At 58.3% G+C, this 26,705-nt stretch overlaps 4 protein-coding genes across 9 annotated transcripts in view; 2 read left to right on the plus strand and 2 right to left on the minus strand.

Annotated features, from left to right (window-relative positions):
- The window catches only part of SNTB2 (syntrophin beta 2), a 48,235-nt gene extending 41,286 nt beyond the window's left edge, over positions 1–6,949 (plus strand). The window contains exon 7 of the mRNA XM_037877709.2: positions 649–6,949. Coding sequence (XP_037733637.1) covers positions 649–741 — 93 coding nt within the window. The 3' untranslated portion in view covers positions 742–6,949. The remainder of the gene's footprint in view (positions 1–648) is intronic.
- Positions 6,950–8,664: 1,715 nt separating this feature from the next.
- On the plus strand, positions 8,665–15,856 carry VPS4A (vacuolar protein sorting 4 homolog A). Of its 4 annotated transcripts, none has more exons than XM_037878062.2 (11): positions 8,665–8,898; positions 10,329–10,440; positions 10,918–11,065; positions 11,377–11,438; positions 11,801–11,920; positions 12,183–12,339; positions 12,602–12,750; positions 13,285–13,366; positions 13,923–14,142; positions 14,386–14,526; positions 15,411–15,856. In XM_037878062.2, the coding sequence occupies exons 1-11, from the start codon at positions 8,878–8,880 to the stop codon at positions 15,510–15,512; spliced, it is 1,314 nt and encodes a 437-aa protein (XP_037733990.1). In that variant the 5' UTR covers positions 8,665–8,877; the 3' UTR covers positions 15,513–15,856. The 4 variants fall into 4 exon arrangements, with proteins under 4 accessions (XP_037733990.1, XP_043381857.1, XP_043381858.1 ...); XM_043525922.1 differs by having other exon boundaries at positions 8,722–8,898; positions 10,296–10,440; positions 14,278–14,526; XM_043525923.1 differs by having other exon boundaries at positions 8,723–8,898; positions 14,278–14,526.
- A 3,894-nt stretch (positions 15,857–19,750) lies between these two features.
- PDF (peptide deformylase, mitochondrial) lies at positions 19,751–22,175 on the minus strand. The gene is given in 4 exon segments (XM_043526468.1): positions 19,751–20,106; positions 20,740–20,823; positions 20,826–20,945; positions 22,118–22,175. Coding segments are annotated over 4 exon segments (420 nt in total). The 3' UTR covers positions 19,751–19,948.
- A 194-nt stretch (positions 22,176–22,369) lies between these two features.
- On the minus strand, positions 22,370–26,628 carry COG8 (component of oligomeric golgi complex 8). Of its 3 annotated transcripts, XM_043525919.1 has the most exons (6): positions 26,136–26,628; positions 24,929–25,139; positions 23,880–24,698; positions 23,352–23,520; positions 22,755–23,061; positions 22,370–22,706 (listed from the first exon to the last, which is right to left on the minus strand). In XM_043525919.1, exons 1-5 carry the CDS (start codon positions 26,462–26,464, stop codon positions 22,781–22,783), a joined length of 1,809 nt encoding a protein of 602 aa, XP_043381854.1. In that variant the 5' UTR covers positions 26,465–26,628; the 3' UTR covers positions 22,370–22,706; positions 22,755–22,780. The 3 variants fall into 3 exon arrangements, with proteins under 3 accessions (XP_043381854.1, XP_037733982.1, XP_037733981.1); XM_037878054.2 differs by having other exon boundaries at positions 22,370–23,061; positions 24,929–25,136; XM_037878053.2 differs by having other exon boundaries at positions 22,370–23,061.
- Positions 26,629–26,705: the final 77 nt, after the last annotated feature.

Raw genomic sequence — 26,705 nt, forward strand, 5'->3', positions numbered from 1 at the left:
AACTACTGTATGACTTGAGTTAATTTCAGGTGCTCAAAACCTGTCTCAGCTGTCTCTCCCTTCCAGACACTCCCATCCACCCCCTATGGCCCTCACCTCCATGAGCTGAACTCTTACAGGGCCTGAGAGAGCTGCCCTGGGAGATTCCACTCTCACAAGGCTGGGTACCATTGGGCCAAAGGATCCCTGTCTACTTAGACATACTGGGAGAGCCAGTCCTTCCCAAACCATGCTGGTGGCTGATTGTTACTGTGCAGACACATCACTCCCAGATCCCAAGGGGCAGGTGGATTGGTCGTCTGTTGCTTGTTGAAACCAGACTGAGCAGTGCAGCCTCAATGGTGATTACAGGCCCTCTGTGCTTTGGGCCCAGCTTTTCCAACCCCTTGGGAATTGGGGGTGTGGGGATTGGCGGTTCCCAGGGGGCAAGCTCAGCTCAGGGTCTGCTCTTCCCTGCTGTGTGAGAAGCTCTTTGTAACCATTAGTCTCTGTTGTTGAGTGGGAGCTGAACACCTTGCCAGTGAGCACCCAGGCTGCTGTCTCTGTCTTGGGGTGGTTTGCTTGCAACCTGTATAGTGTCTCTTCTGCTCCAAGGATAGCCCTGTGCTATGTGTGGGACTGACAGAGTCTCTTGTGCTTTCTCTCCAGACCCTGGACCTGCACTCCTGTCCCAAACCCATTGTTTTTGTGTTGCACACTTTCTTGTCAGCCAAAGTCACCCGTATGGGACTGCTTGTGTAAGAGGTGGAGGGTCCCAACAGTTCTGAACAACACATCTACTGTCCCAGCAGCAGAAAAGCACAAAAGACTCTAGTTTGCGGTGTCCTCCTGCAGTACCAGTGCCTTGACAAAGACTGACTCATGCCAGAACCGTGACAGTGTGGAAGGAAGCTCCTGCCCTCCTTAGAGCCATAGCCAGAAATTCCAGCCTCTCCACAATCCCCTGGAATAACTGCTCTACCTGACTAGAAGATGCCTAGGAGGCTGCAGCTGGTAGCTCAATACTGAGATCTGAGGAGACACAGTTCTGGCATTCTCCCTTTCCAGCCACTTCCTGGCTGCTGGCAATTTCAGAGACTTTTCTTCCTGACACCCCTGGGATTCGATTGTCACCCTGAAGACTCGACGTAAAGCCCAGCATCTGGCACTTGTCTGCTGCAAGAAGAGAGCCGTTGTCATGGGGCTGTGAGCGGGGGAGCTGGTTAGGGTTGGAACTATAGCCAATCCGTACAAAGTCATTTTTATTGCTTACCAAATGTGCCTTTGGCGGAAGGTGGGTGGTGCTTTACTGGAGATGGGGATGAGGAGACTGGGAGTTCAGTGCTGTTCGCTCTGGAAGAGTGCTCCATGAGCCCCTGCTCTCAGCTCGTTTCAAGCTGCCTGGCCTCCCCTGGGGAGAAGTGAGTCATTACAAAGATGGACTTGCGGCTGTGTGGCAGCTCTCACAGGGTTGTGTAGGTGAGGCTGCATTTGGTGAGGATTCCTCGTGGTGGGAGGGGGACTCTTCTGAGAGCTGGTGAATCCCTGCCTCTTCCTTTTGCAGTTGATAAATATTGGGGAACGGTATGCAGTACATAGCCCCTTCCCCTGGGCTTCTGACCCTAGTCACTGAGTCAGAGGAGGGAACTCTGAAGGACTGATCCAGCTCCCTCTGTTGCCACAAAGCCACCTTCCCAGAGGTCCTTGGTAAGGAAGAGGCCTGCCCTTCTCACTAGCCAGTGGGTTTAGATCCCCCTTGCTGAGTGGGATGGATAATCAGGGAGATTTCAGCCGCTTTTCTGACTTGCTTTGGGCACCTGGTAACATCCTGACTACAGAGCACTTAGATGGTGCTTTTCATTGATGCTTCTTACCGAGGCCCCTGATAGTCAAATGTGACAGGACTCATGCCACTTGGCTGGATCAGTGGCACAGAAAAGCCAGCTGGTTGCGTGTTCTGAAATGAGCTGGAATGCATAAAGCAGCTGATGCCCATATAGTGATGCACACAGCATCTGGGCCTGGTAACTTTCTTCTGAGACCCTAGCAGCACCCTCTCTCCTTTCCTGGTGCTGGGCTGCCTGTCTCCCTCAGCCTGTGCTAAGCCCATGTGCCCAGGTGTGTGTGCTGCAGAGAGGTGGGTGACGGGCCTGTGACTTTGAAATACCTGGGAGACAAGGTCAGGGGACAGTATCTTTTATTGGACCTACTTCTGTCAGTGAGAGGGACCAGCTTTCAAGCCACACAGCTGTGTGAATGCTTGCAATACCTGTCGTTGGCACAGCCTATCTCATTCCTAAAGAAGCTCTTCTGAAGCATCTGCAGGGCTGAGGGGAGGCAGCTCATCCACCAGAGGCAGGGAAATTGCAGTGCTTCCTTCACTCTGGTGGCAGTATTTTAACACAGGGCTTTTGGAAGCCCCCTCCCAGCACATCACTGACCTCTTCCCAACAGGACTCAGGGCACCTGGCAATGCAGCCTGGCTCAAAACTCTGATAAACAGATTTCACTGCGTAACCCAGACCTTCAGCGGGGCCTGCACCCGCCAGCTCTCGTCCTAGATTCCTGTTTTCTCTCATGCTTGGGAAGAGCTGGGACACCCAGAGATGGGGGCAGGGACTCCAGGAGCTCCACTCTATGCACACGACAGGTGGCTTGGACCGTCCTTTGAGGCTCTGCCTGCTTCTTTGGAGCTTCTCTAGCGCTCATGGTTGTGAGCATTCGATTCCCAGTGTAGGTTGCTCAGGATTAACTCCTGGGATTCAGCTTGTCAAGTTACCAGTGTGCTGAGCTCTCCGAGACTGGCCAGAGCCTTGTGGGACACTCACTCCATCTGCAGGCCGGTACGGTAGCCCTTCTACAGCCCATCTCCTTAGTGGCACAGATCAACTGCTTGACTTAGGGTGAGAATTCACAGCACAAAACATTTGAAGATGAACCCGAGAGGATGCCGCCTCGAGCCTGGCCTTCCCCAGAACGGGCTCGCAGTGTGTGAAGCAGTGATCCTGGAGGGCACGCTTCCTTTAAGTGAGGGGTGAAGCAAAGCTGATTTGCCCAGATTGTCCTGCCAGCACAGCAGCCTGCTGAAACCCTAGGGAGGGAGTGTGGTTCACAGGCCCCTCACAACCACGTGGCCTATGCCCGATGCCTAGCAGCTCATTTCCAAATGCTGTTTTAGGAACCAACAAAAAACAATTCATTTGAAACATGTTTGTTTAAACAACAAATCATGCCAGGTTATAAAATACTTAGAATAGTGTCTTAGCTGATTGGAGTTTATGGAGTGAATATAAGGTTAATATAAAGTGTGAGTTCCCGCACAGTTCTGGTTTGGATAGGTTTGTGTTCACCCAACAGACTGTTATCCGTTCTGTGGACCAATCTGAAGAGCTGTCATTTCCACGCAAGGCTGTTAAGCTCTTCAATCTATTTTAGCTGCTCTTAAAGTGGATATTTTAGCTCTAGTATGGTTGGGGTTTGTCCCATCAGTACAGCGAGTGCTGGAAAGCACAGAGTCTGCATGCTGAAAAATCTACTGCAGGGACAGTAGACCGAAGCCTCAGTTTCTTAGCCAACCCATAAAGAAATACTCAACTCCACAAGGTGATGAAGCTGTTACCATGTTAGACTACTTTCTTATCTAAATGTCCTGGTTTTTTTAATCTGCAGCTTCACCACGCTGGTGGCTGTAAAGCATCTAGAATATTTTTACAATTAGAGGCTAGGCCAGTTTGGTCTCTTACCAAAAGCCACAAGTCAACTTAAATTGGAATTCTGGACAAGGTCCCTCCTTCTCCCAGGAAAACATGGCTTGCTAGGAACCAGGTTTCCGAGGGTAAAGGTGGGGTCCATCAGCAGGGGAATATTCACCCCTGTTGTATAATTACTGGAAGTGTGAGAAGTGTCAGTATATCACATAAAATGGGACAGCCTCCCCCTTCTCCCCATATTATTCCTTTGTTCTGCAAATTACCTAATAAGCTGCTATGCAAATTCTGTTGTGCCCTGGCTGGTTTCAAGGGGTTAGCTATCCCTGAGAATTTCAGGGAAGGACTTATAGACTTTCTCTGCTTTTTTATTTTGCTCTAACACTTAAGGTTGAGTGGTTGCTATTTTAAGCTCTGGTGGTAGTCACTGATTGTCAGTACTGCTCATGATCTGTGCAAAACTTCAGTGTAAATGCCTTGCTGTCAGTGGGGTGAACTCTTCCCAAATTGCCTCTCACTAGCAAAGCTCTGGCTGAGGTGGCAACTGAAATGTCCAGAGTAGACGCCAAATCAAATTGCACGTGATGGACGCTTGGCTTAACAGGAGGTTATTTTCACTCATTTCGATTGGATTTCGATTTTTGTGGGAGGTGGGGGAGTACTTAGTACCTGCCTTGTCATAACCGCCCACTACAGGCTGAGTTGGTGCCCTTGTGCATGGCCAGCTGGAGTGAAGTACAGTATGGTCTGTCTTCCCCTTTGCATCAGACATGGTATAGTTAATGTGCAGAAAGGCTCCTGCTGCCAGCCTGGAACTGTCTCCCAACAGACCCAGGTTCCTTCCCAGGCTTCGCTGTGTTAGGAATTACATTCTGTCATGTTTAAGCAATCACTTTTGAGCCTTTTGCCACAAAGCCTGAATTTGATCCTGACTTGCTTCACCAGAGAAGCCCCTGAGATCTCTCAGCCTAGTCCCCAGAGAACCTGTGTCCAAACCAGACCCATCTTCTCATTCACGTGAGCATCAGTGTCCACTGAAAGGAAGCTCAGGTCTGTTGCGGATCAGAGGTACTTGGGGAAACTTGCCAGTTTGCACTTGGCCTAGTTCTCCCCAGGGCTGTCTTTCATTCATGCCAAATATCTGCCCTGTTACAGAATGCTGCATGCCCATCTGGAATGCTGTGAGCTGTCGCTTACTCTGGAATCTCAGGTCCTCTTAGCTTTTAAGGTTTTTAATGTTTTAACTTGGTATTAAAAGCCTGTTCTGCAGACTGAATTTCTAATGCTCAAGCCCCCACTGTGTCCCAGCTCCTCCCCAGCAGCGTTGAGTTACCAGATTTATCTGCAGTGGGCATCCACTGTGTGCCTCAACTGGCCTCATTTGTTTCTGGTGGCAGCAGACTCCCCTCTTCCCAGAGCCTGTGTAGAGACATGGAGAAATGTACAAACTCCTGGGAGCTTGCCCTGTCTGTTCCCTGTAAGTGAGGGAAAGGGCTCCAGAATGTCTGCAAGAGACTCTGCTCCTGCCCCGTCTCAAATCTATGCAAACCTCTGGATTTTGAGTGAGGCGGTGTGTTGGAAAGCTAGAAAATGCCCCATGCCTCGGCAGCTGGAGAGCTCTGTTACCGCATTCCATATGGAAGCTACACTACTGAGAGGCATCCCAGGTTATCCTTGGAAACCAGAGGGAGGAGAGGAGAATATCTAGGCTGAGCTTGTGTTTTCTATCCAGAATAAGAGCAGGCAAGTGTCTTAAATATGGCCGTCAGCCTGGATGGCAATATGGTGGTGTGTAATTAAACTAGTGAATGGTGCTTGCAAAACCTTACACAAACTGTGTAGACTTTGACCAGTTTAAATTCCATTCCATTCCATTTTAAAGTCCCTTCCTTCTCGTCAATCAATTCCTCCTACCAACTCCTCTTCAAACAGCACTTGTGGGATTGACTCCCAGAGTTAATACTCTGCAAAATCTTTGCAGATTCTTGTGCTTTTCCCAATACAGCATTTCTATTCCTGTGGCTGATTCATACAACTGAGAGCAGACATTGCATGCAGGACTTAGTTTGTAATGAAAGAGGTGCCAGGGCTCAAGCTATTTTTTTACTTTCATAACTGATGCACCAAGCCCGGAGGTGCTGGGGCTCAGCCCTGGCAAAAACTAAGCACTGATCACATGTAGAAACCATGCCACGCTTTCCTTTAAAAGGAGGCCAGTAGCCTCTTTGCATTAGATAATAAGCAATGAAGAAAACGGATGTGAAACTAGTAAAAGCAAATGTTCTTTGAGTCTGGCTGTGGATCCTGCTCCAGATGTGCATGTGCTTCATGGGATCCACATGTACAGAGCATCTTGAAGCACCATGGTTGGTGTAAGGCTAAGTAACCGTTCTCTACAGCCAGCCCACCTCTGCCTTTGCCTTTATGCTGCCAGGATTTTGCTACATGAGTTAATTCTGTTTCTGCTGCTGATCTTACAGTATCCTGGCCTGCAATATAGTACATCAAAACATTGATTTCACTTTCATGTTCTAGAATTTGGGGGAACTATAGGGCTAGTTCTACCTGGTTTTAAAATAAATTAATTTGCAGTGACATCTCTTCTCTGCCAAAGAAAATTTAAAAAAAAAAAAAATCCTTTGGCACATCAGTGTTTGTGGAGCTCCATTTTCCTTGTAGCATATCTGCCTGTCTGGGATCAGCCAGTGTTGGGGATCTCACTACAGTGTATTGTGTTAAGTTTACAATTTGGGTAAATAGAGCATTACAAGGCCCAGGTGCGAAAGACAAAAACCCTGTAAGTATAACTGGCCCCAGGTCATCTGAAGAATAAATTGCACAGAACCACTACAAATAAACTGTTTTTTAACCTGTGCAAACTCTATGCCATTTGATATGGTCAAGGCACAGACTGTAACACTCCCATAGAAAAACTAAAATAACATGCAATCATTTCTATTTTTGTATTCTTTGTAGTTCACTATTTATACGATTCTTCCTTTTTTGAGGTTTTTAATCTCACGCTTTTGGAACTTCCAAGTTACCAAATCCAAATAACCCAATGGTGAAAAGCAGGGGAGTTTGTGTATTCTACAATCACATTAAAGCTTTATGTGTACTCTATAAATATAGATGCATAGACAACCTATTGTCCCTTGAGTTGCATGTTAACTGTATAGTATTGTACATTACAATGAAAATGTAACTTAAGGGCAAGTGTAACCTTTATACTGTAAATAACAATAAAGGCTTTTATGCTTTTAGATTTTTATGTTGCTTTTTCTCTATGGAACATGTTCTGTCTGGGATATGAGATGCTGTTTTGCCAGTCAAGATGGAAAACATTACTCCCTACCCTCCTCTGCCACAAGGTTAGGGGAGCGAACAAAAAAAACCCCAAAACACCAAGCAATGCAGTTGTGCAGCACTCCTGGAAGCTGGCAGCCAGGGAGACCACCTGATCCTAGAACAGGAGACTCTGCTTTTCCTGCCACACACGGTTCTGTGTTGGAGGGGCAGGTAGGGGGCTTGGCAGAACCCCCAGGACAACAGTGGATGTGTGGTGTTCATGCCCCATGGAGATTCATGGGGCAATTCACCCATTTGAGACATGGGCTCTCTGCCGGCTCAGAGAACTGTCCCTGCATCAGTTACATCAAGCTTTTCTTCTCCCCCATGAGGGCAAGAAAGTGTGTGTGTTTTTGTTTTTTGTTAAAGCTGAAATTCTCACATAAGCACATGATTGGAGGAGCTGGGATCTTAGGTACTGGCCTACAGAACCTATGCCTTAAAGCAGCCCTGGATGAATGGGGCTGCATTGAGAGGCCCATGGCCCAATAAGCATCTGTTTGTTGCTGTGATGTACCAGGTGGTAAGAAATCTCACCCAGACAACACAGTATTCAGAAAAGTTTTAGGGTTTAACAATGGAAGAGTCTGCCTACCATGGAAAGGCCTGCGTGTACAGACAATCACCTGGGACCAGGCAAGTTTCACCCACTGAAGGCGGGCCAGTTCTGTCTCTGGGAAAAGGAAAGGTAAGGCACTGTGGTGTCCATTAGATTCTACATGGTTATTAAAGCCCCAAGACTGAGTGTGAATGGATGTATGCATTCTAGCGGCCAGATGCCAAAGTGGGGGAAGCACGGTCCATTAGAGGGGGCTCTCCTGGTTCAAGGCAGATAGCGATGAGGAGGTAACAATGCCACTTTAGACACAGGAGTGCAAAGCCTGGGACTCTTTGTGTCAGCAAAGAGGCTGGTAACCTCCCTCCCCGCGCAGGGACCTGCCAAGGAAAAACCGTGGCTCAGTGATCTCTTCTCCAGAGAAGATGCTGTATCCTGAAGTGTTGTGCAGCAGAGGAAGCTGTAACAACACCCCGGGCGGAAAACAAAAGTTAGGCTCGATGTATGAGCCGGGAGGGAGACTAGCCCCCGGACCAAACGCCCTAGGGAAGCAGTGCGTTCTCCATCTCCAGCATCCGCCAGGCCGACTTTCTGGGGGAGGCTTTAGCCAGCCGCAAGTTACTGGGCTCAGCACAGGGGTAACTGGGTGTGAACGTGACTCGCCCCCTGTAACGCAGGAGATCAGAGGAGATGAGCTAATGGCCCCTGTAGGTTGAAACTCTGGGAGAGGCTAGGGGAAGGCGGGGGGCTGTGTCCATCCCTCGGGGGGGGGGCTCTGTGCGGGGGGGGGGCTGTGTCCATCCCTCGGGGGGGGTTCTGTGCGGGGGGGGCTGTGTCCATCCCTCGGGGGGGGGCTCTGTGCGGGGGGGGCTGTGTCCATCCCTCGGGGGGGGGGCTCTGTGCGGGGGGGCGGGCGGGGATGAGGGGGTCATAGGCACCTACAGAAAACAAAGCCCTGCAGAGCGTGACTGGGCCCGACGCTGGGGGGCGAGGGGCGGTGTGCGGGTGTCTCCCTGCTGGGGGAGGGGGTGGGGTGTCTGTTGGGAGGGGGCAGGCTTTGGGGTGCCAGGGGCTGGGGGGGCGGGGCCCCGCCCGGCGCTCGCTGCAGTTCCCGGCGCGGCCTGCAGGGGGCCCCGCCGCTCTCGCTCCCCGCGTCGCAGCTGCGCGGCCGGTGGGTCCCGGTTCGGTGCCGCCGCCGCCGCCTCCCGCCCGCCCCGGGGCCGCCCGCCGGAGCCGGATCCAGGCCGCTCGCAGCGCCCCGGGGACTCGGGCGGCACCGGCGATGAAATGACCACGTCAACCCTGCAGGTAGCGGGCGGCGGGGAGCCGGGCCCGGCCATCCGGCCCCCGCGCCGTGTCCAGGCCGCGCCTTGCGGGGAGGCCCCGGCCCGGCTGCGGGGAGGCCCCGGGAGCCTCGACCGGGCCCCAGCGCGGCCCCGGCCCGCCCTGTGCCGCCTCCCCAGCCCGGCCGGACCCCCCTCGGCCCCCCCTTCCCGGCCCGCCTCCCCCGCGCCCCGCCCTTTCCCGCCCCGCGCCCCCCGGCCCCCCGCTGCCGGCCGGCCCGTGGCTTCCTCACGTGGCAGAACCTGTGGCTCCTGGGGGCTGCCCCCCCGCTCTGTGGGCCTGGGGCCCGGGGGGGCGCCGAGGGGTCCTGCCCCCGGGACGCGACAGCCCCAGGGGCCGGGGGTGGGGTGCAGGCTGCGGGGGGCTTTTCCGGCTCCGAGGCGGGCCGCGGGCAGATGCCCCTGGCCGGCACCCGTGGGGCTTGGGCGCGCCGGGGCAGTGCGGACTGGCCCTGGGTGAGGGGCCCTGGGCCCGGGCCCGGCGCCGGGGCCCTTTCGCAGCCGCGCCCCGGGGTGGCGTTGGCCCTGCTGGGACCTGGCACCGGGTCTCTCTCCCGGCGCACGGCGCCCCTCCGCGGAGCCGCCTGGCCACCTGCTCTGGGGCCCGCCAGCCTCCCCCAGCGCCCGGGGGCGCCCTGCTGGCGCCGCAGGCAGGGGCTGTTTCTTCAGCTTCCCCCAGAGCGGGTGCCCGGCCCCTGGCCTTCTGGGGTGACTCTCGCTGACTGAGCGCTCTGCCTGTGGGCAGCGGGAGGGCTGCGCCCCGTGTTTGTATCATGTGTGAGTTGGGCTGTTTCTTTCTTTCTTTTCTACCAAAACGCTTGGACCAGGACAACCCTATAGTGAGGTGAAGGTGCCTGTTACCGGACAGCGTATCCCCCTTCCTGTACGAGCATGGCTATGGTATAAATACATTTATACCAGGGTAACTGTCCACATAAGGGAGCTGTCTTGCTTTCACTAAACAGGGGTGCTACAACTTCTGTATGTGGACAGGGCTTTCCTTGCAAGGCCCCAGGGTGCCTCTCTTTCTCCTTCCCTTGCTCAGCGGCGGTGGCATTGGTTAAAGGTCCCAGTGGCACAGGAGCTGCCTCCTCGTGCTGCCCTGCCCTTGCAGATGGAGATGGGGTCTGGGCTTGGTTTTTGCTCTCTGAAATCGGTGGCTTTGTCCAGCCCAGGAGCTGCTTGTGAGTTTTGTCTGCTGTGTGTGAGCAGAAGGCTCATGTGAGAAAGAGGAGATGACTCTAGGCGCCAGGAGCTTTTGGGCACAGCTGCTGCTTCTCGGAGGTGTGCAAAAACCCGTTACCTCTGTGGGAAACTCTTTATTCTTTCACTGATAGCTCCTTCTCCTGTGCCCTGGGGCAGCTGTGTCATTGGAGCGGTGTTCTCTCCTTGCAGAAAGCCATTGATCTGGTAACAAAAGCGACTGAGGAGGATAAGGCCAAGAACTATGAGGAGGCTCTGCGGCTGTACCAGCATGCAGTGGAGTACTTTCTACATGCCATCAAATGTGAGTCTGGCTTGTCTCTCCTGCATTGCTGGCCAGCCTGTGTAAGATCTTTCCCTCGCTATTCCTCTTGGGATCCTTCTTCCCATTTCCCCCTGCTGGGAGTCAGGCCTGCCCAGAATAGCATATCCCCAAAGAGATCAGCCTGCACCTGTTGCAGAGCCAGATGGCCGGCTGAGAGTTCCCACGAGTGCATGCGTTCTCTGGGGAATGATCTAACTGTAGAGCTGGGTTCAGAAACCCTGAAGTTGCGGGATTATCCAAAGGGAGGTGGGGCTTCCCCTGGCTGCGTCTGTCTCTAGGGGCAGCTTCTCTTGGTGGATTCTCTCCAGCTGCCTACATGGTGGGAGCTGGTGGTGTCTCATGGCCCCGAAGAGAGCTCTTCTTCCCATTGCTGGTCCTAAACGGGTGGGTGCTGTAGGGCTCTCCTCACTCCATGCCCATGGAGAGCTGCTCACTGTGTCTTGGGTGCCCTGACAGATGAGGCTCACAGTGACAAGGCGAAGGAGAGCATCCGGGCGAAGTGCATGCAGTACCTGGACCGGGCAGAGAAGCTGAAGGATTATCTACGCAACAAAGACAAACAAAGCAAGAAGCCTGTCAAAGAGTCTCCAAATGATAGCAAGGGGTATGTGTGCAGTCTCCATTGCACCCCCTAAACATGCTCATGCCCTGTAACAATGGGAGAGTCCAGCCCCAGGCCCCTGGGTGCCCCCTCTTCTCCTGGGAGTGACTTTGGCAGTGGGTTTCAAACCAGCACTTCTCCCTCTCCACACTGCGTAGTTTGTGAGTGAGCGTTGGGGTCTCCTGTTGGGGCTGGCAAGAGCCAGCACTGTGAGGCTTCGACCCTTCTGGCACAGCCGGGCCAGATCCTCACTTCCCCCCAATAGCGGGACCTGGGGCTTCGCTGGCCTTACCATGACTACATCCTCTCCACAGGAGCGACAGTGACAGCGAGGGCGAGAATCCGGAGAAGAAGAAGCTGCAGGAGCAGCTGATGGGTAAGAGGCCTGAACGCAGAGTCCAGCGCCGGGGCTGAGAACACGGCATTGCGCTGCAAGGTGGAGTTCCTGACCTGGGAAGCAGCTGGCGCATGCTGCTTGGTGCAGGGTCTGTGGGGCTATAGATGAAGGGCAGGGCCGCAGGGCTGCCTCCTCCTCTAACTCTGTGGCCGCTGGGCAGCACTGGAGACTCCTCGTGAGCCCTAGCAAGAAGGAGATGTCCCTCATGCGTGATGACAGCCTGGCTGGGGCGGATGGAGTTTGGCAGCTGGCGCTGTGGGGGGAGGGAGGCTCAGGCGAGCCCCTAGACGGCAGTGCTGTCGTCTCTTGTCCCGCTAGGGAGAGCTGCCTTCCTCTTGCAGGTGCCATTGTGATGGAGAAGCCCAACGTGCGGTGGAACGATGTGGCTGGCCTGGAGGGCGCCAAGGAGGCTCTGAAGGAGGCTGTGATTTTACCCATTAAATTCCCACACTTATTCACAGGTGAGGGTTGCTGCGGTAGCTCTCGGGGGTGAGGCTGGGGCAGGGTGGATTGGCTGCTGCTCCCTCCGAGAGGGACCGTGGCCCCTGTGGTACCAGTTCTGGTGCCGTGCGGAGACTACGCCCTGGGATCTGGGGTACTACGGGCCCCAGCCTGAGCAGAACCCAGAAACTTCCTTGGCCAACAGCCCTAGCAGAGCCCTGAGCAGCAAGGTGCATGTGAACGGGCCAGCTCTGCCCCTGCTCAGTGTGTGCTGTGTTGCAGGTAAGCGCACCCCATGGCGTGGGATTCTGCTCTTTGGGCCCCCTGGCACGGGGAAGTCGTACCTGGCCAAGGCCGTGGCAACCGAGGCCAACAACTCCACATTCTTCTCCGTGTCATCCTCGGACCTGATGTCGAAGTGGCTGGGAGAGAGCGAGAAGTAAGTTAGCGGCTGGACTGCGCTGCTCAGAGGCTGCCACACCTGTCACAGGCACTAGCGTGTCTCCCGAGGAAAGTGACTCCAGATGCAGTGGGGTAAATGAGAACAAGCTAAGCAGTGACAGTGGGGGGAGCTCCCTGCCTGCAGCCCGAGGGTGCTGCTCCTCGCTCCCCCGCTTGAGGGGGACGTGTGGGTTACAGGGTCAGGGCTGGAGGGGAGGTTGCCTGTCTGTTAGTGCTGACCCCAGGTCTTTCTGCCCCAGGCTGGTGAAGAATCTCTTTGAGCTGGCAAGGCAGCACAAACCCTCCATCATCTTCATCGACGAGGTGGACTCTCTGTGCGGCTCCCGCAATGAGAACGAGAGCGAGGCTGGCCGCAGGATCAAGACGGAGTTCCTGGTGCAGATGCAGGGTGGGTGGGGCCTTGGCTCGGGGTGAGTGAGCTCCGGTCCCCCAGAACTCACCCCCTTCCTCGGCCCCGGCTGGCACTCACTGTGGGGCTGACTGGCTCAGATGGTGCCATAGCAGCCCTGGAGAAGTGAAGAACGAGGAGCTGCTCTAGTCCTCAGCTTGCTCGTTCCCTTTGCCGAGGGCAGCCTTGATGGGTGCTTGGGCGAAGGGTGTGTTTTGGACTGGCAGCTGGCTGACTTGGCAGTACTGGGTTTGCAATGGTGCTGGGCCCAGACTCAGAAGTGGCTCCACCCACACTCTGTCTCTTCCTCCTGTGGTCCCATCTGCTGTCCTCTGCCCCCTCCACCCTGTGGGAGTGGTGGGCGGGGCCTCAGGGGACAGAGCAGAGCGTGGGGATGGGGCCATGGTCCAGGCTCCGGGGCCCACAGGTGATTAATCCGGCCCTGACTGTCACCCTCCAGCCGCAGCACTCTTCCGGCCCCTCCGAGGAGTCAGTCCTGCCTGCTCCCTGATCGCTGTTTCTTCTTCCTGGTAGGTGTTGGTAATAACAATGATGGGACCCTGGTCCTCGGTGCCACAAATATCCCCTGGGTCTTAGACTCGGCCATTAGGAGAAGGTGAGTGGGAGCTATTGGAAACCAGCAGCCAGAGCTGCTCTCCTGTGCCTGGCTCAGGGCAGCCACACTGAATGTGCCAGGAGCCACTGCCCCCCCTCTGGGAGTGGCCCAGAGAACACAGTGTGGCCTGCCCCAGGGCAGGCTTAGGTCTGTCACCAACACTTTAGATAAGCTATTACCAGCAGGAGAGTGGGGTGGGAGGAGGTATTGTTTCATGGTCTCTGTGTATATAATGTCTTCTGCAGTTTCCACAGTAGGCATCCGATGAAGTGAGCTGTAGCTCACGAAAGCTCATGCTCAAATAAATTGGTTAGTCTCTAAGGTGCCACAAGTACTCCTTTTCTTTTTGCGAATACAGACTAACACGGCTGTTACTCTGAAACCAACATTACTGAGTGCCTCAGCGCTCCCCAGCCCCACCCAACAGCCCAGGCCCCTCCCTCCCCCTGCCTGCAGCTCTTACTGGAACCTGTCAGTGCTGCGGTGATCTGCACCGCATGCTGCTGGCAGGAACGAGGGCGGCCGCTCACCTGCTCTGCCCACTGTCGGTGCCTAGGTTTGAGAAGCGCATCTACATCCCGTTGCCGGAGGAGGCAGCCCGAGCCCAGATGTTCAGGCTGCACCTGGGAAACACACCACACCACCTGACAGAGGCCAACATCCACGAGCTGGCCAGAAGGACGGATGGCTACTCGGGAGCCGACATCAGCATCATCGTGCGTGATGCCCTCATGCAGCCAGTCCGCAAAGTGCAGTCGGCCACACACTTCAAGAAGGTGAGAGCAGGCGTGCGGGACCTGCTGCTCCCCTAGGGCTCCAGCACCCAAGTCTGGGGCCGCTGGCCTGCAAGGGAGGGGGCTCCATGGCCACCTGGGTGTGCACTGCACCCTCACACTGAGATCCTTCCTCAGTCCCCCAGGTCAGCCTCAGAGGGCCCCTGGCAGAGGCCCCCGTGGCTGGTAGGGGAGCCAGCCCTGGCACCTGCCCTCTCAGTGCACCTCCTCTCTGGCATGCTGCAGGTGCGAGGCCCGTCTCGAACCAATCCCAGCATAACCGTAGATGACCTCCTGACCCCATGCTCGCCTGGAGACGCTGGGGCCATTGAGATGACTTGGATGGAGGTGCCTAGTGACAAGCTGCTGGAGCCAGTGATCTGCATGGTAAGTAATTCGTTAGGAACAGACATGCTGGGCCAGAGGATGGCTGGGATGAGAGCGACTGTCACTTGGCCAGTGACACAAGTCAGCGTGCAATACCCCTCAGGCCAGCAGAGCCCTTGCTGGTGCAAACAGCCTCACTCTGCCCTCCCACTTTCCTGCTGGGCTGGGGGAAGAGGTGCTATCCTGGTCAAAGTCACTGTCCCAGAGTAGCTGGATGTTCCTGGTGAAATGATCAGCGTAAAATATTCACCTTGTCGTCATTAGGCTTCAGAGTCAACCCATGTAGCTGAAAGGGTCAGTGGGCATCCCTGAGCCATTGCTTGTTCCTTCTGCCTGCAGCCTTCCTGCAACTGTCCCATCTGGAATGCTTGGCTGAGAGCCCCGGGCCTTTCTCCCTGACTGTTCTATTGTGCTGAGAGCTGGGGCAGCAGAGTGGCCAGGGCAGCAGTGTCATGGGCTGGAGTGGGGAGGGCAGGGGAACCCACAGAGCAGACACGGGCTCCTCGTGATTTATGCCTGCTGGAAGAGGAAAGCGTCCTCCTCCACCTGTGACCCCTGGGAAGTCAGTAAGCATGGCCGTCCCAAGGGAGAGACTGGAGAATGCACGGAGCTGGAGGTCAGACCAGGAACGGCATCGAACCTGAGTCCTGGCTCCCAGGCCTCCATTCCACGCGCCTGCCCTGGGGGACCCTCTAGGGAGATGCCTGTTGTTCAGGACAGAAAGGTGCTAGCTTCACTGCCTGGGCTAGGGCTAGGGCGTTTAGACCTGGGATTCTCCCCCACAACCAGAAACTTGGGTAGGATTTCCGAGGGTGTCCAGGTAAAAGCAACGCAGACTCTGATGTTGCACTTCGGCCTCAGTTGCCCTCTCCCCTTGTTTGCAGTCAGACATGCTGCGCTCGCTGGCCACCACCCGCCCCACCGTGAACGCCGAGGACCTCTTGAAGGTGAAGAAATTCTCAGAGGACTTTGGACAGGAAGGTTAAAAGCTTCTGCCATGGGGCGTGTGGGGGTGGCTGGGCTGGCAGGGCACCCCTTGCAGCGGCAGTGTTTGCGCTTGCAAAGCCCTCGTGCTGGCAGGCGGACGGTGCCAAGGGGAGGCTAATGTTCAGCTCCTACAAACCCACCTCTCTGTGGGCCCCCAGCTGGCACGTTACGCAGCAGAACTGCCCTGCCAGCCTATGGAAGGGGCTGAGCAGAGCCCAGGGGCCATCCAGCCCCCCCGCACCCGACTCTCCTTCCCGCTTTTTTCTTTTTTTTTAAATTTTTTTAAATTAATGCTGCTTGTTTTGTCTTGTTTATACAAAAATAAAAACGATCCAAAAGCTTCGCCAGCCGAAACAGGACTTTCCTGGGGCAGCTGAGCCCACATGATGATGCACTGATCGCACTGACCAAGAGGCCAGCCGTGTGGGGTGTAACCCTCCTCTGCCTCAAAGAGCAGAAGAACTAAAGCCCCTGGGCTAGGCCCCATGTGCCAGGCTCCCCGCACTGAAATGGCCCCACGCTGAAGCGGTGCTGAGGCACCCTCCCGTTACCCAGCCTGTTATGTTGCGAGCAGGAAATGGATCTGGATGCACGGTTGGGTCAGGTTCGGCAGCACATGGGGGGTCAGAAGGCTGCCTTGTCTCCAGCTAGGCCAGTGGCTCAAACTTTTTTACTGGTGACCCCTTTCACACAGCAAGCCTCTGCATGTGCTCCCCCCTATAAATTAAGAAAACTTTTTTATATATTTAACATCCTTATAAATGATGGAGGCAAAGCGGAGTTTGGGGTGAAGGTTGACAGCTCAAGACCCCTCCATGTAATAACCTTGCGACTCCCTGGGGGGTCGCAACCCCGTTTGAGAACCCCTGAGCTAGGCCCTGCTGTAGCAGGGCAGAGCCGCGGTGTCTCTCCTTGGGTAGCTGGTGTCTGCTCCTGGCACCCCTTCATGGCAGGGAGATCTCTCGTCTGCAGTGCTGCTGACACAGGGAGCAAGGAGCTGCTCTGCACAACAGAAGTCCAAGGGAGTCCTCCCCGGCTTGCTGCTTTTCCATGGCTGGGGAACCTCTCCTGCCTGCTGTACAGTGCCCCGGGAGGCTGGTATTTCATCCCCTCCGTGAGCCTTGCTCTTTGCTTTCCTGTGTGCTGCAGCCCACAATCCCATCAATTCCTGGATTACTAAGGCTTCGTTCCTGCTGCGAGCTGGGGTCCTAGGCCCCTCAAAGGCAGGCCCTGCCGGAGAGCTCAGGGCTACTCAGCTTCACCCTCCCGCCCTGCTGGCATTAGAGGATCCCCATAAGAATTGAAGGGGTGGATGTGGGGCAAGAGTGGCTGCATAACAGTCAAGGGGAGGGGGAGATCTGAGGGCTACGTCCTCCAAAGGGGGGTGACAATCCGCAGCCCCTTGGCTGCTGTACTTCCCTGTCCTGCTTCGCCTGATTCTCGTCTCCTAGCAGTGTTCAAGTGCCAAGCCCCAGCGCAGGATCTGAGGAGCTTCGTTAGCCTAATAAGCTAATTCCACGCCCTGGCTGGTATAGCAAACCCCCTGGCCATCTCTGCTCCCATTGCAGTGACCTGCTGTGTGCTCTGGCTGCAGCCTGCTTGTGGGAGTGCCCCATCTGCACTCGCTGGGTGGGAGCCAGATGGGCTGGAAGAGCCGGCATTGCTGGCAGTAACAGGGTGGTGGTTGTGCTCCAGAGCTCATGGGGGCAGTTCTCTCTGTGCTGCTGTTTGTGTGCAGGATCCCAGAGCACCACTCATACAAGACGCCTGCTTCACAGCCCTGGGGCCTGGCAGATCAGTTGGCTGGAGCACAAAAGCTTGTGTCCTCACAAAGTGCTCAGATCTGCAGCCAGCTCCTTGGAGTGTGAGACTCCCTGCCCCTCCCGGGGCCAGGTGAGCCGGGGCAAGTGGAAAGGCCCCAGCCATTCTGCCTAGGGCTGGGGTAACAGCCATGAGAAAGCTTTAACCCCCACCTGCGGGAAGCTGGGCCCAGGCTCTGGGGACTGAGTGAGCGAGCACAGGACTGGGAGCCAGGAACTCCTGAGTCTAGACTGAGCGCTGGGGCTGCTGCTCTGTAAAACAGGGATAATGCAGGGCTGGGGGAACGAGTCTCTAAAGCACTTTGGTACCTCCTGCCAATGCTGAGCAGGACTTAAGGGGCTGCCATGTGCTGAGCTTGGTGAAAGCAGGCAGGGTGATGCTGCTTCTGAGCCAAAGCCTCGGGCCTGTCCCAGTAAGGGCCCTGGAGTCATGTTGCCCGCTGCTGGGGCCAAGCCATGTTCTGGGTCCTGCAGCCTGAGGGCTGTGCTCATCTCAGTGCCATGAGTTCTTGGCTGCTGTTGGCTGTTTCTGGGGTGACCCTGGAGTCATGTTCCTGGAGGAGCCGCCATACCAGTCACTGAGAAGGATGAGGGGCTGTTAACCTTTTGGGAGGGAGGGGCCTCCACCACAGGCACTGGGGTGCTGCCCACGCACTTTCCTCTGCACCATGATGTAGGTCTGGGTCCTGCTAATGCCACCTCATGCTGGCTATAGCATGGGCAGGGACAAACTCCAGGCCCATAGCAAACCCCACTGACCCCCGGCCCTTCCCTCAGCCACGCAGGGTGCACCCCTGCCCAAATCTGGCACGTCTCCTAGAGCTTTGGGTGCCACTAAAGGGTGGAGTGGGGAGGAGAAAAGCAGCAATTGCTCTTCCTACCCCACTACCCTCTGGGGCCAGTTTTACTGTCAGTCCCTCTCGGAGGCTTGTAGCCAGCCTGGAGGTGGGGGGTGGTGCCTGGCGCAAGGCCCCTGCATCAGCTTGAGGCACCCGGTGCTTAACTAATGTCCCACCTCCATCTACCCCCCCACCACACCTACTGCTGCCTAGTCAGGGGGTTGCAGTATCCAAGCTGCTGCCTTATGTGCCTGGGTGGTGCAGCTCAGGCCCCAGCCAGGCAGGTTGCTGTGGGGGTGGATCAGCTTGCACGGCTGCCTACAGGAGAGGTGCTGGCGGGGGCGAGGGGTGCAGATTGGGCAGGGAAAGTGCCCAATGCGGAGCTGCTGAGCCGCCCAGCAGAGGGGCTAGCCCAGCAGGGCTGTCACGGCTGGTGTTTGCCCATAGGCTACTTGTAACCTGAATGTTTTTCTTTTAGCTCCATGACCATAGTCTCACATTGCCCTTTTAGTTGAATTTAATTCCCAACCCATCCACCCAGCTCACTGTGCCCTGGGCTGGCCACTGGCTGCCTTGGGGAAATGGGGCTCACCCCGTCCACGTCTGAGGGCTGGATTTACATGGGAGCTTAGCACTCCGGGGGGCTGTTTTCAATGTGTGCAGCATCTTGTAATGAAATCTCTGCAGCAGATGTGGCTCTTGGGAAGAGCTCTGCTCTGCACTAAGATGGCCTGTTCCTGGCACATGTGTGTTTCATTCAATTGCTGTCTGGCTTCTCAGTAGGGAAGAGAACTCCTGCTGAAGGCCTTGCAGCCTGACAGCAGGAGAGCCCCTGCCCAGGTAGACAGCTGCCTGCTAGGGTCCCTCTGCCAGGAAGAGTCTGCGGCTCGTAGGGGAGCTGCCCTGTGTCAGGCTTCTCTTACATGTTGGCTGCCACAGGTAGTTGGATGAGCCCAGCCCGTGAGCAGGGAGCGGGCCTGCCCTCATCCAGCTTGCAGGGGATAGTGGGTGGCAGGAGGTGAGGCACGTGGGGTGGAAAGGAACCCTGGCTGGAATTGTGAAAGATTTTCACTGTATTTGCTGTAATAAAGCTGGATGAGTCTCCCTGGCCTGTGGCTCAGCAATCGTGTTCCTTCCCTGCTACAGAGGCCTGGCACTGTGGGTAGCAACCGGTTGCAGGGACCAGCACTGGTGTGGTACCTGCTAGCCACCTCTCCCAGCAGGAGGAGACAGTATTCCCGCTGACAGGAGGGAAGGCTATATCCACTGGCCTTTCCCCCTAAGGCCTGAGCTTCACACAGTGCATTGACAGATGGGCAAACAAGTTAATCTCAGTGTGGTCCCTGGGGGTGCACATCATAAAACTACCCTTCCAAGTGATGGGCAAACCTGAACCAGTATGGCAGGACTCCCCTGTGCAGCCAGGTGACAGCCCTAGGCAGGGGCTGCTAGGGAAGCACAGGAGATGCACCAGTCTGCCAGCTCCGGCTCCCAGCAGGGAGAAAGTGTTAGCCATAGTGTCAGAGGGAAAGGGGAAGGTTGGCCCCCCCACCTGGCCACAGGCTCTCAGACTGCAGCTGAGCTGTGCAACACATTTATTTTCCTTGCTGTCAGTGTCAGAGTCAGCTTCCTCCTCCCTCCAGAGTGCATCCATCTGGCCCTCACTCAGAGCAGAAGTCTCGCCCCATTACAACCCAAGCTGGTCACTCCAGCTGCCCATGATGCAGCACCCAGTCCCCTGCTCTGGGCACAGCAGCCTCAGCTGCGTGAGGGGGCTCACGCATTCAGCTCCATCCAGCGTGTGTTCACAAAGGTCCGGCTCTCCATTTTGTCGATGTACAGGATGCCCTGCAGGTGGTCCACCTCATGCTGGAGGATGCGGGCCGCCCACCCGCTTGCCTGCCAAGAAACGGCATCTCCTGCCTCATTCAGGCCTGCAGAAGCAAACATGGCCCAGGTGAGAAGCTGAGCATCAGGCCCCCATGCCTCACCCTGTCTAGGAGCTGCTCGCAGGCAGAGTGGGAGGTGTTTGGGCCCTGCCAAGGGGCAGGGTGGGATGAAGGCCGGGCCATTTCCCACTCTGATCAGCACTGCAGAACCGGGGTCTCCCCACGCCAGCAGCAGTTGCTGCCACTTGCACAGTTACCACATCAAAGATCCCCGGCTGCCTGGTTCAGTGATGGGGGCTGCTGCCCCCTGGACCTGCCAGAACGCCGAACTCGCCAGCACCCTGCAGCCTGCGTCTATGGCCAGTGGGCTGGTGCCATGGGGCCGAAGAGAGACCAGCGCTGCCCGGCAATGCGAGGGGTTGCCACAGGGATGGTGTGACGGGCTGGGACAGGAGAGGGGACAAGGCTGGCTGGAGGAGGGAAAGGGGATGGGTGGGGTGGGCTGAGCCAGGGAGGCGGGTGATGGGAAGGGCAGGCTGGGGGGTGGGGGAGCCGGGGGGGGGGGGGCAGGGGCAGGAGCTGGCAGGGGCTGGGAAGGGGAGGGGCGGGGCCCACGGGCCAGGCTCGCTCCAGCAGGGCGCTGCTCGCCGGGAGGCTCCTGGCTCGGCGCCAGCCGACCCGACACCGGCACCGCCCGGCAGCGGGGCGCGCAGGCGGCAAAGCCCGCGCCGCCCTCGGGAAAGGAGAGCAGGCTGGCGCCGGCACCCTCAGCGTCGGGCTGACGAACCCTTGGAGCGGGAACGGGGCCCGCTGCCGGGCCCCCCGCAGGCGCGGCCTGTGCGCCAGGAGCAGCCGCGAAGCCCCGCAGGGCCCCGAGCTGGGCGCTCAGCCCCAGGCAGGGCAGCCGCCGCGGCGCCCGGATGCGGCCCTGCCCCTCGGGGCTGGCGAGGCGCGCGGGTCGGGCGGCGGCGGGGCCCTCTCGCGGCCGGCGGCACCCCGCCGCCCAAGCGGAAGGAGCGGAGCATGCCGGGAGTTGTAGTCTCCTGGCGAGAGCGCAGCCCCTGGCGGCCGCGGACGGCGTCACCGGCTCCAAGCCAGCGCGGGCGGCCGCAGGGCTTTGCCGCTCGCTGGGGCTCCGGGGCAGGCAGAGCACCCGTCCGCGGAGAGCAAGAGCGGCCCCTGCCCTGGTCCCCGGGGGCAGCCAGGAGATCACAGAATCATAGACTATCAGGGTTGGAAGGGACCTCAGGAGGTCATCTAGTCCAACCCCCTGCTCAAAGCAGGGCCAATCCCCAATTTTTGCCCCAGATCCCTAAATGGCCCCCTCAAGCATTGAACTCACAACCCTGGCCTGCAGATCTTGCAACGATCGCTGATATGGGTTTCTCCCAAACAGCGTGAACAGTCTGCATGCAGGCCACTCCAAGGCATAGATCGCCTACAAGTGTTGCACGACTTGTAGGCGATCTATGCCTCGGAGTGGCCTGCATGCAGACTGTTCCATCCAGGCCCCGCGCTGATGGGCCTGTACGCGCTCCCTGTCACTTCCTGCCGATGCCGCAGGTCTGCCTCCAGGAAGGAGCCCCAGCATGGCGAAGATGGGGTGTCGGTGCCCTGGGCACAACGGAAGATAGGGGATAGATCTGCTACATTGAACAGAGGCTGCTGGGTGGCCTTTCTCCACCTCACATGTTGCCCATGGCACTATACTTCCCAAAGGAGGGCATCATGGGCCCCTCGCTGCACAGGGAAACCACAGGCAGGGGGAAGGGGCATACCCCAGAACATACCTTCTCTACCCCTGCCTCTCACCCTCCAACTGCCTACAACCCCCAGCCCTGCCCTAAGCCAGCAGTCCCTTCCCCACTTGGGCTCAAAGTACACCTGGAACCCACCCCCATACAATAGGGGGCACAAGCTGTCCCCGCTGGGTTTTGGATGTTAGGTGTTGTAGGGATCCCCACACTGTGAGAAGTGCTGGACTAAGCCCCAAGCTGAAGATTCCAGAAACACAAAGGCATCTGAGAGCCTTCCAAGGACCAGCACCAGCTCCTACCCCACTCAGCCATGCCTGGAGATGGGCCTGTACACCACTGCACCTCCTCCCGCTCCATGCAAGCTACAGTGTTATGAAAAATACACAGATTTTTCTCCGACGGTTGCCTCTTGAGCTACCAGACGTTTGAGCTCAAAGGGGGTAATAGCAGTAGGTCAGCAGCTGTGACTGTCTTCAACAGCTGAGCGCTTGTCAGGCGGGGGGAGAGCTGCTTGCAGCCAGGGCTGGGGGGAAGGCAGGTGCCACATAGAATACACTAATGAGCTTTATTTATACAATGATCAGCCTTTTTCAGAGGTATGTACATCATTGAACCTGCTTTCAAAGTCAGAAAGCATTCACTCTTTATGTTACAGGGCCCGGGCCCAGCCCTCCTTTCACCCCGACAGCACCAGGAAACCTGCAGGGGCCATTGCCCACACTTGATGGTTACAATGAAGCCAAGGAAGTAGTTACAGATGATGTAGCCTGTAATCCTCTGTGCAGTTCCCATCAGCAGACGCAGCCAATGCTCCTGTTCATCTCTATCTACACCCCCACACTCAGTGCCATTGTTCAATACCTTGCTACGTGCAAGACTCCCACAGGCTTCTGCGGAAGGCCAGAATCACTCAGTATATGCAAGCAGCACGGAGGGCAAGCTGGGGCAGTCCCCTCCCTCTGTTAGGTTGTGGCTACTGGGTCATCAGGCTGAAGAACAGCCATTGCATTCACGCTGCTCTCCTCTCCACCCACGGGAGGCAGTTGCGCATTGGGTTCTACTCCCTGCTCTGGCCCTGGAATTTCTGTTGCAGGTGCTGGGGTCTCCTGGGCCAGTTCCTTCTCCTCGTCTGGAGTGAACATGGCCTCTCTCTTTGGCAGGATGAAAGCGAGTGGCTCCTTGATCACATTCACGTCCACACAGCCAAGGCTACCATACTTGTGCAGCTGAGTGGGAGGAACACCTGGCCAAGAGAACAGAGAGTTAACTCACCCAGAGCCCAACTGGAAGGGACATGGGGACAGTGACAACACCACACAGCTCAGGCAGGGATCCCTGTAGACTGTTGGACTTCACTGGGGGAGCTCTGAGCATTTCAGCCAACAGATGTCCCATGGGAACCACAGCAGGGCAGTGAAGGGATCAAAGATAAGGGTCTCTGGGACCCAACCTGCTCAGCAGATCCGCCCTGGCTCTGCATGAAAGCAGGCACTTCCCTCATACTTCTCTGCTGAGGGAAGAAGGAATTCTTACCCAGGGTCTGTGCTATCTGGGCTGGGGGAAAGAGGACCTGGAGGCAACGGTTAAGGTAGGGGAGCAGGTCTTCCAGGAACACTGTACAGAACTGAGCAAAAAGCTCCTGCTCCCGGTTGCTGAAAGCCGCCTCCTCTGCCCGGTGAAAAGCCAGGATTGTTTTAGTCACCTGCAGGAAGGAGAGAGAGAGCGCATGTAAGCACCTTCAGTTCCTCATCCCGCAACCTCCACCCTGGGCAGCTACACCAAACAGCCTCACATTCCCCAAGCTGCTCAGTATGATGGGACTGGCCCTGGAGAGCAGCCACTGACCCACCACCTTGCCCTACACAATTCATCTTCTGATACTGGACCCCGAGTCTGATTCAGCTTCCCAATTGTAGGGGAAATGCAGGGGAGGGGAAGGGTGCTCATTCAGTCAGCGGGAAGTGGGTGCAGAAGGGAACCGCAAGATCCATCCTTGACAACCCAGTACAAAAAGCTGAGATAGAGAGAAACGGCTATGCCCTGTCAAGGTGCCTGCCTCACCTTGCCAAGCGCAGCCTCCAGGGAAGTCGTCACATCCTGGGCAAGAGCCACAGGGCAGCAGAGACGCAGGTCATTGAAGGCAACCAGAATGTTGTTCAGGAAGCAGGCAAGAGGTGGGAAGTCCAGCAGCACCATGGGAGGCTGCAGGGTTCCTGGCTGGGTGGTTGGCACTGCTACAGGGATGGTGCTGCCCAGGACAGCTGGAGCAGAGATCAGTGTGTAGGAGTTCATCTCATCTTGGAATTTGTCCACAGCTTCCTGAACTGCCCTCCTGAAAGTGCCAAATGCAACTTGCTGGAATACCGGGGCCAGCTGGCCCCGGAAATCAGCCCCCACCCTGCTGAAGGACAGGCCAAAGTACATGCATTGACCCAACAGTGAGTCCAAGCGGCTGCCCACCCCCCGCTGGAGGTCATTGTCCAGAACCTGCAGGAATTGTGAAACCTTCTGCAGCACCCAGCCATGGAAGATGGCACTCTCGTTGACCGCATGCTCGCCGGGAGGCAGCAACGGCTCCTCGTCCGAGAAGATGGCGCGATACTGCGTGATGATGTCAAAGAGATGGACGCGGCAGGCCTCGATGGTCTTGGTGATGTGGAAGTAGGGGTCATCATCAGGGATGGAGGCCTGGATGGAGTGGAGCCAGGCGTCCCGGGCCTGCAGGAACTTGATGCGCAGTTCAGCCTCCGTGAAGACATCCATGCGCCGCAAGTAGCCGATGACACGCAGGCAAGCCGGCAGCTGGATATTAGTGCGCAGCTGCTGGATCAGGTGATTCAGCATCAGCTGTGAAGACTGATGCACTTCGTCCACAATGCCCTAGAGCCAGGGAGAGAGAGACCGGAGCTACGAGAGAGCCCACCACGGCTTCAAGGGGCATGCCCCAAACCTGAACTCCAAACATCACCCCGCAAAGCACACTCCTCTCAGAGCAAGACCCCACCCGCTGCGTGGAGGCAAGTCGACCCATGCCAGCCACCATCTGAGGAGCTCATCCCATGCCCAGGGGCTGCAGCCCCTCCAGCATGGGCAGCGCTGTTTGGACGAACCTGGATGACGGGGATGGAGGAGTGTTTCCTCTCCAGCCGGCGCACATAGGCAGCGAGCTCCAGCGCCTCCTCGTAGTAGCCGTTGCGGACGCAGGTGTCCATCAGCTGCGGGATCTCCAGGATTTCCAAAATCTCTGTGTGCCGGTTCAGTGTCAGGCTGTTCATGCGGCGGCTGGAGGCGATTTCCTCAGCGTCCCGCAAGAAGCTCCTGCTGGAGGGAAGGAGAACTCAGCCCCCCAACGCCCCGGGCCCAGGTGCCCCCCGCCCCCCGCCAACGCCCCGGGCCCAGGTGCCCCCCGGCCCCCCCCCAACGCCCCGCCCCCCGCCAACGCCCCGGGCCCAGGTGCCCCCCGGCCCCCCCCCAACGCCCCGCCCCCCGCCAACGCCCCGGGCCCAGGTGCCCCCCGGCCCCCCCCCAACGCCCCGCCCCCCGCCAACGCCCCGGGCCCAGGTGCCCCCCGGCCTCACCCCAACGCCCCGCCCCCCGCCAACGCCCCGGGCCCAGGTGCCCCCCGGCCTCCCCCCAACGCCCCGCCCCCCGCCAACGCCCCGGGCCCAGGTGCCCCCCGGCCTCCCCCCAACGCCCCGCCCCCCGCCAACGCCCCGGGCCCAGGTGCCCCCCGGCCCCCCCCAACGCCCCGCCCCCCGCCAACGCCCCGGGCCCAGGTGCCCCCCGGCCCCCCCCCAACGCCCCGCCCCCCGCCAACGCCCCGGGCCCAGGTGCCCCCCGGCCCCCCCCCCAACGCCCCGCCCCCCCCAACCCCCGGGCCCAGGTGCCCCCCGGCCCCCCCCCCACGCCCCGCCCCCCCCAACCCCCGGGCCCAGGTGCCCCCCGGCCCCCCCCCCCCACGCCCCGGCCCCCCCCAACGCCCCGGGCCCAGGTGCCCCCCGGCCCCCCCCCAACGCCCCGCCCCCCCCGGCCCCCCCCCCAACGCCCCGGGCCCAGGTGCCCCCCGGCCCCCCCCCAACGCCCCGCCCCCCCGGCCCCCCCCCCAACGCCCCGGGCCCAGGTGCCCCCCGGCCCCCCCCAACGCCCCGCCCCCCCCGGCCCCCCCCCAACGCCCCGCCCCCCCCGCCCCCCCCCCCCCCGCCCCGCCCCCCCCGGCCCCCCCCAACCCCCCGCCCCCCCCGGCCCCCCCCCCAACGCCCCGGGCCCAGGTGCCCCCCGGCCCCCCCCAACGCCCCGGGCCCACGTCCCCGGGCCCACCTGCAGCTCTCCTGGAAGCCGGGCAGCCGCCCCAGGAGCCGGGCCAGGCCGCGCTCGATGCCCCCGAAGCCGCGGCCCGTCTCGCTGGTGCACTCGGCCGAGCGGATGAAGATCTTGTAGTGGGCGAAGGCCAAGTGCCGCGTCTGGGCGGCGGCCAGCGCCCGCTCCTCGGCCAGGCGGCCCGGCTCGCGGCCCAGCGCCTCCAGCCCCAGCCCCGCCAGCTCCGCCAGGTACCCGGCCAGCTCCGGCCCCGGCGCCGGCCCCGGCGCCCCGCGGAACAGCCAGGCCAGCAGGCTGGCCTCCTCCAGCGCCGCGCCGGCCGCCGCCATCTTGGGGAGAGCGCCACGACACGCAGCTACGCGCTGTGCACAGGGTGCAGGACTCTATGGTGTGGGGGGCACTCTACCCACGCCACCCCGGCAACTCCGCTGCTCTGGAGACACTTGCTCTGGCGCCCCCTACAGCTCCGCGAACCCAAACCCGGCGCGCGGGCCTGCGGTGACACCCGGACTCTATGGCACTGAGCGGGGCACGCCGGCCCCACCACTCCGGAAGGAGGCCGCTCTACGT

The sequence above is a fragment of the Chelonia mydas genome, chromosome 12 (assembly GCF_015237465.2).
Source record: "Chelonia mydas isolate rCheMyd1 chromosome 12, rCheMyd1.pri.v2, whole genome shotgun sequence".
Lineage (NCBI taxonomy): Eukaryota > Metazoa > Chordata > Testudines > Cheloniidae > Chelonia > Chelonia mydas.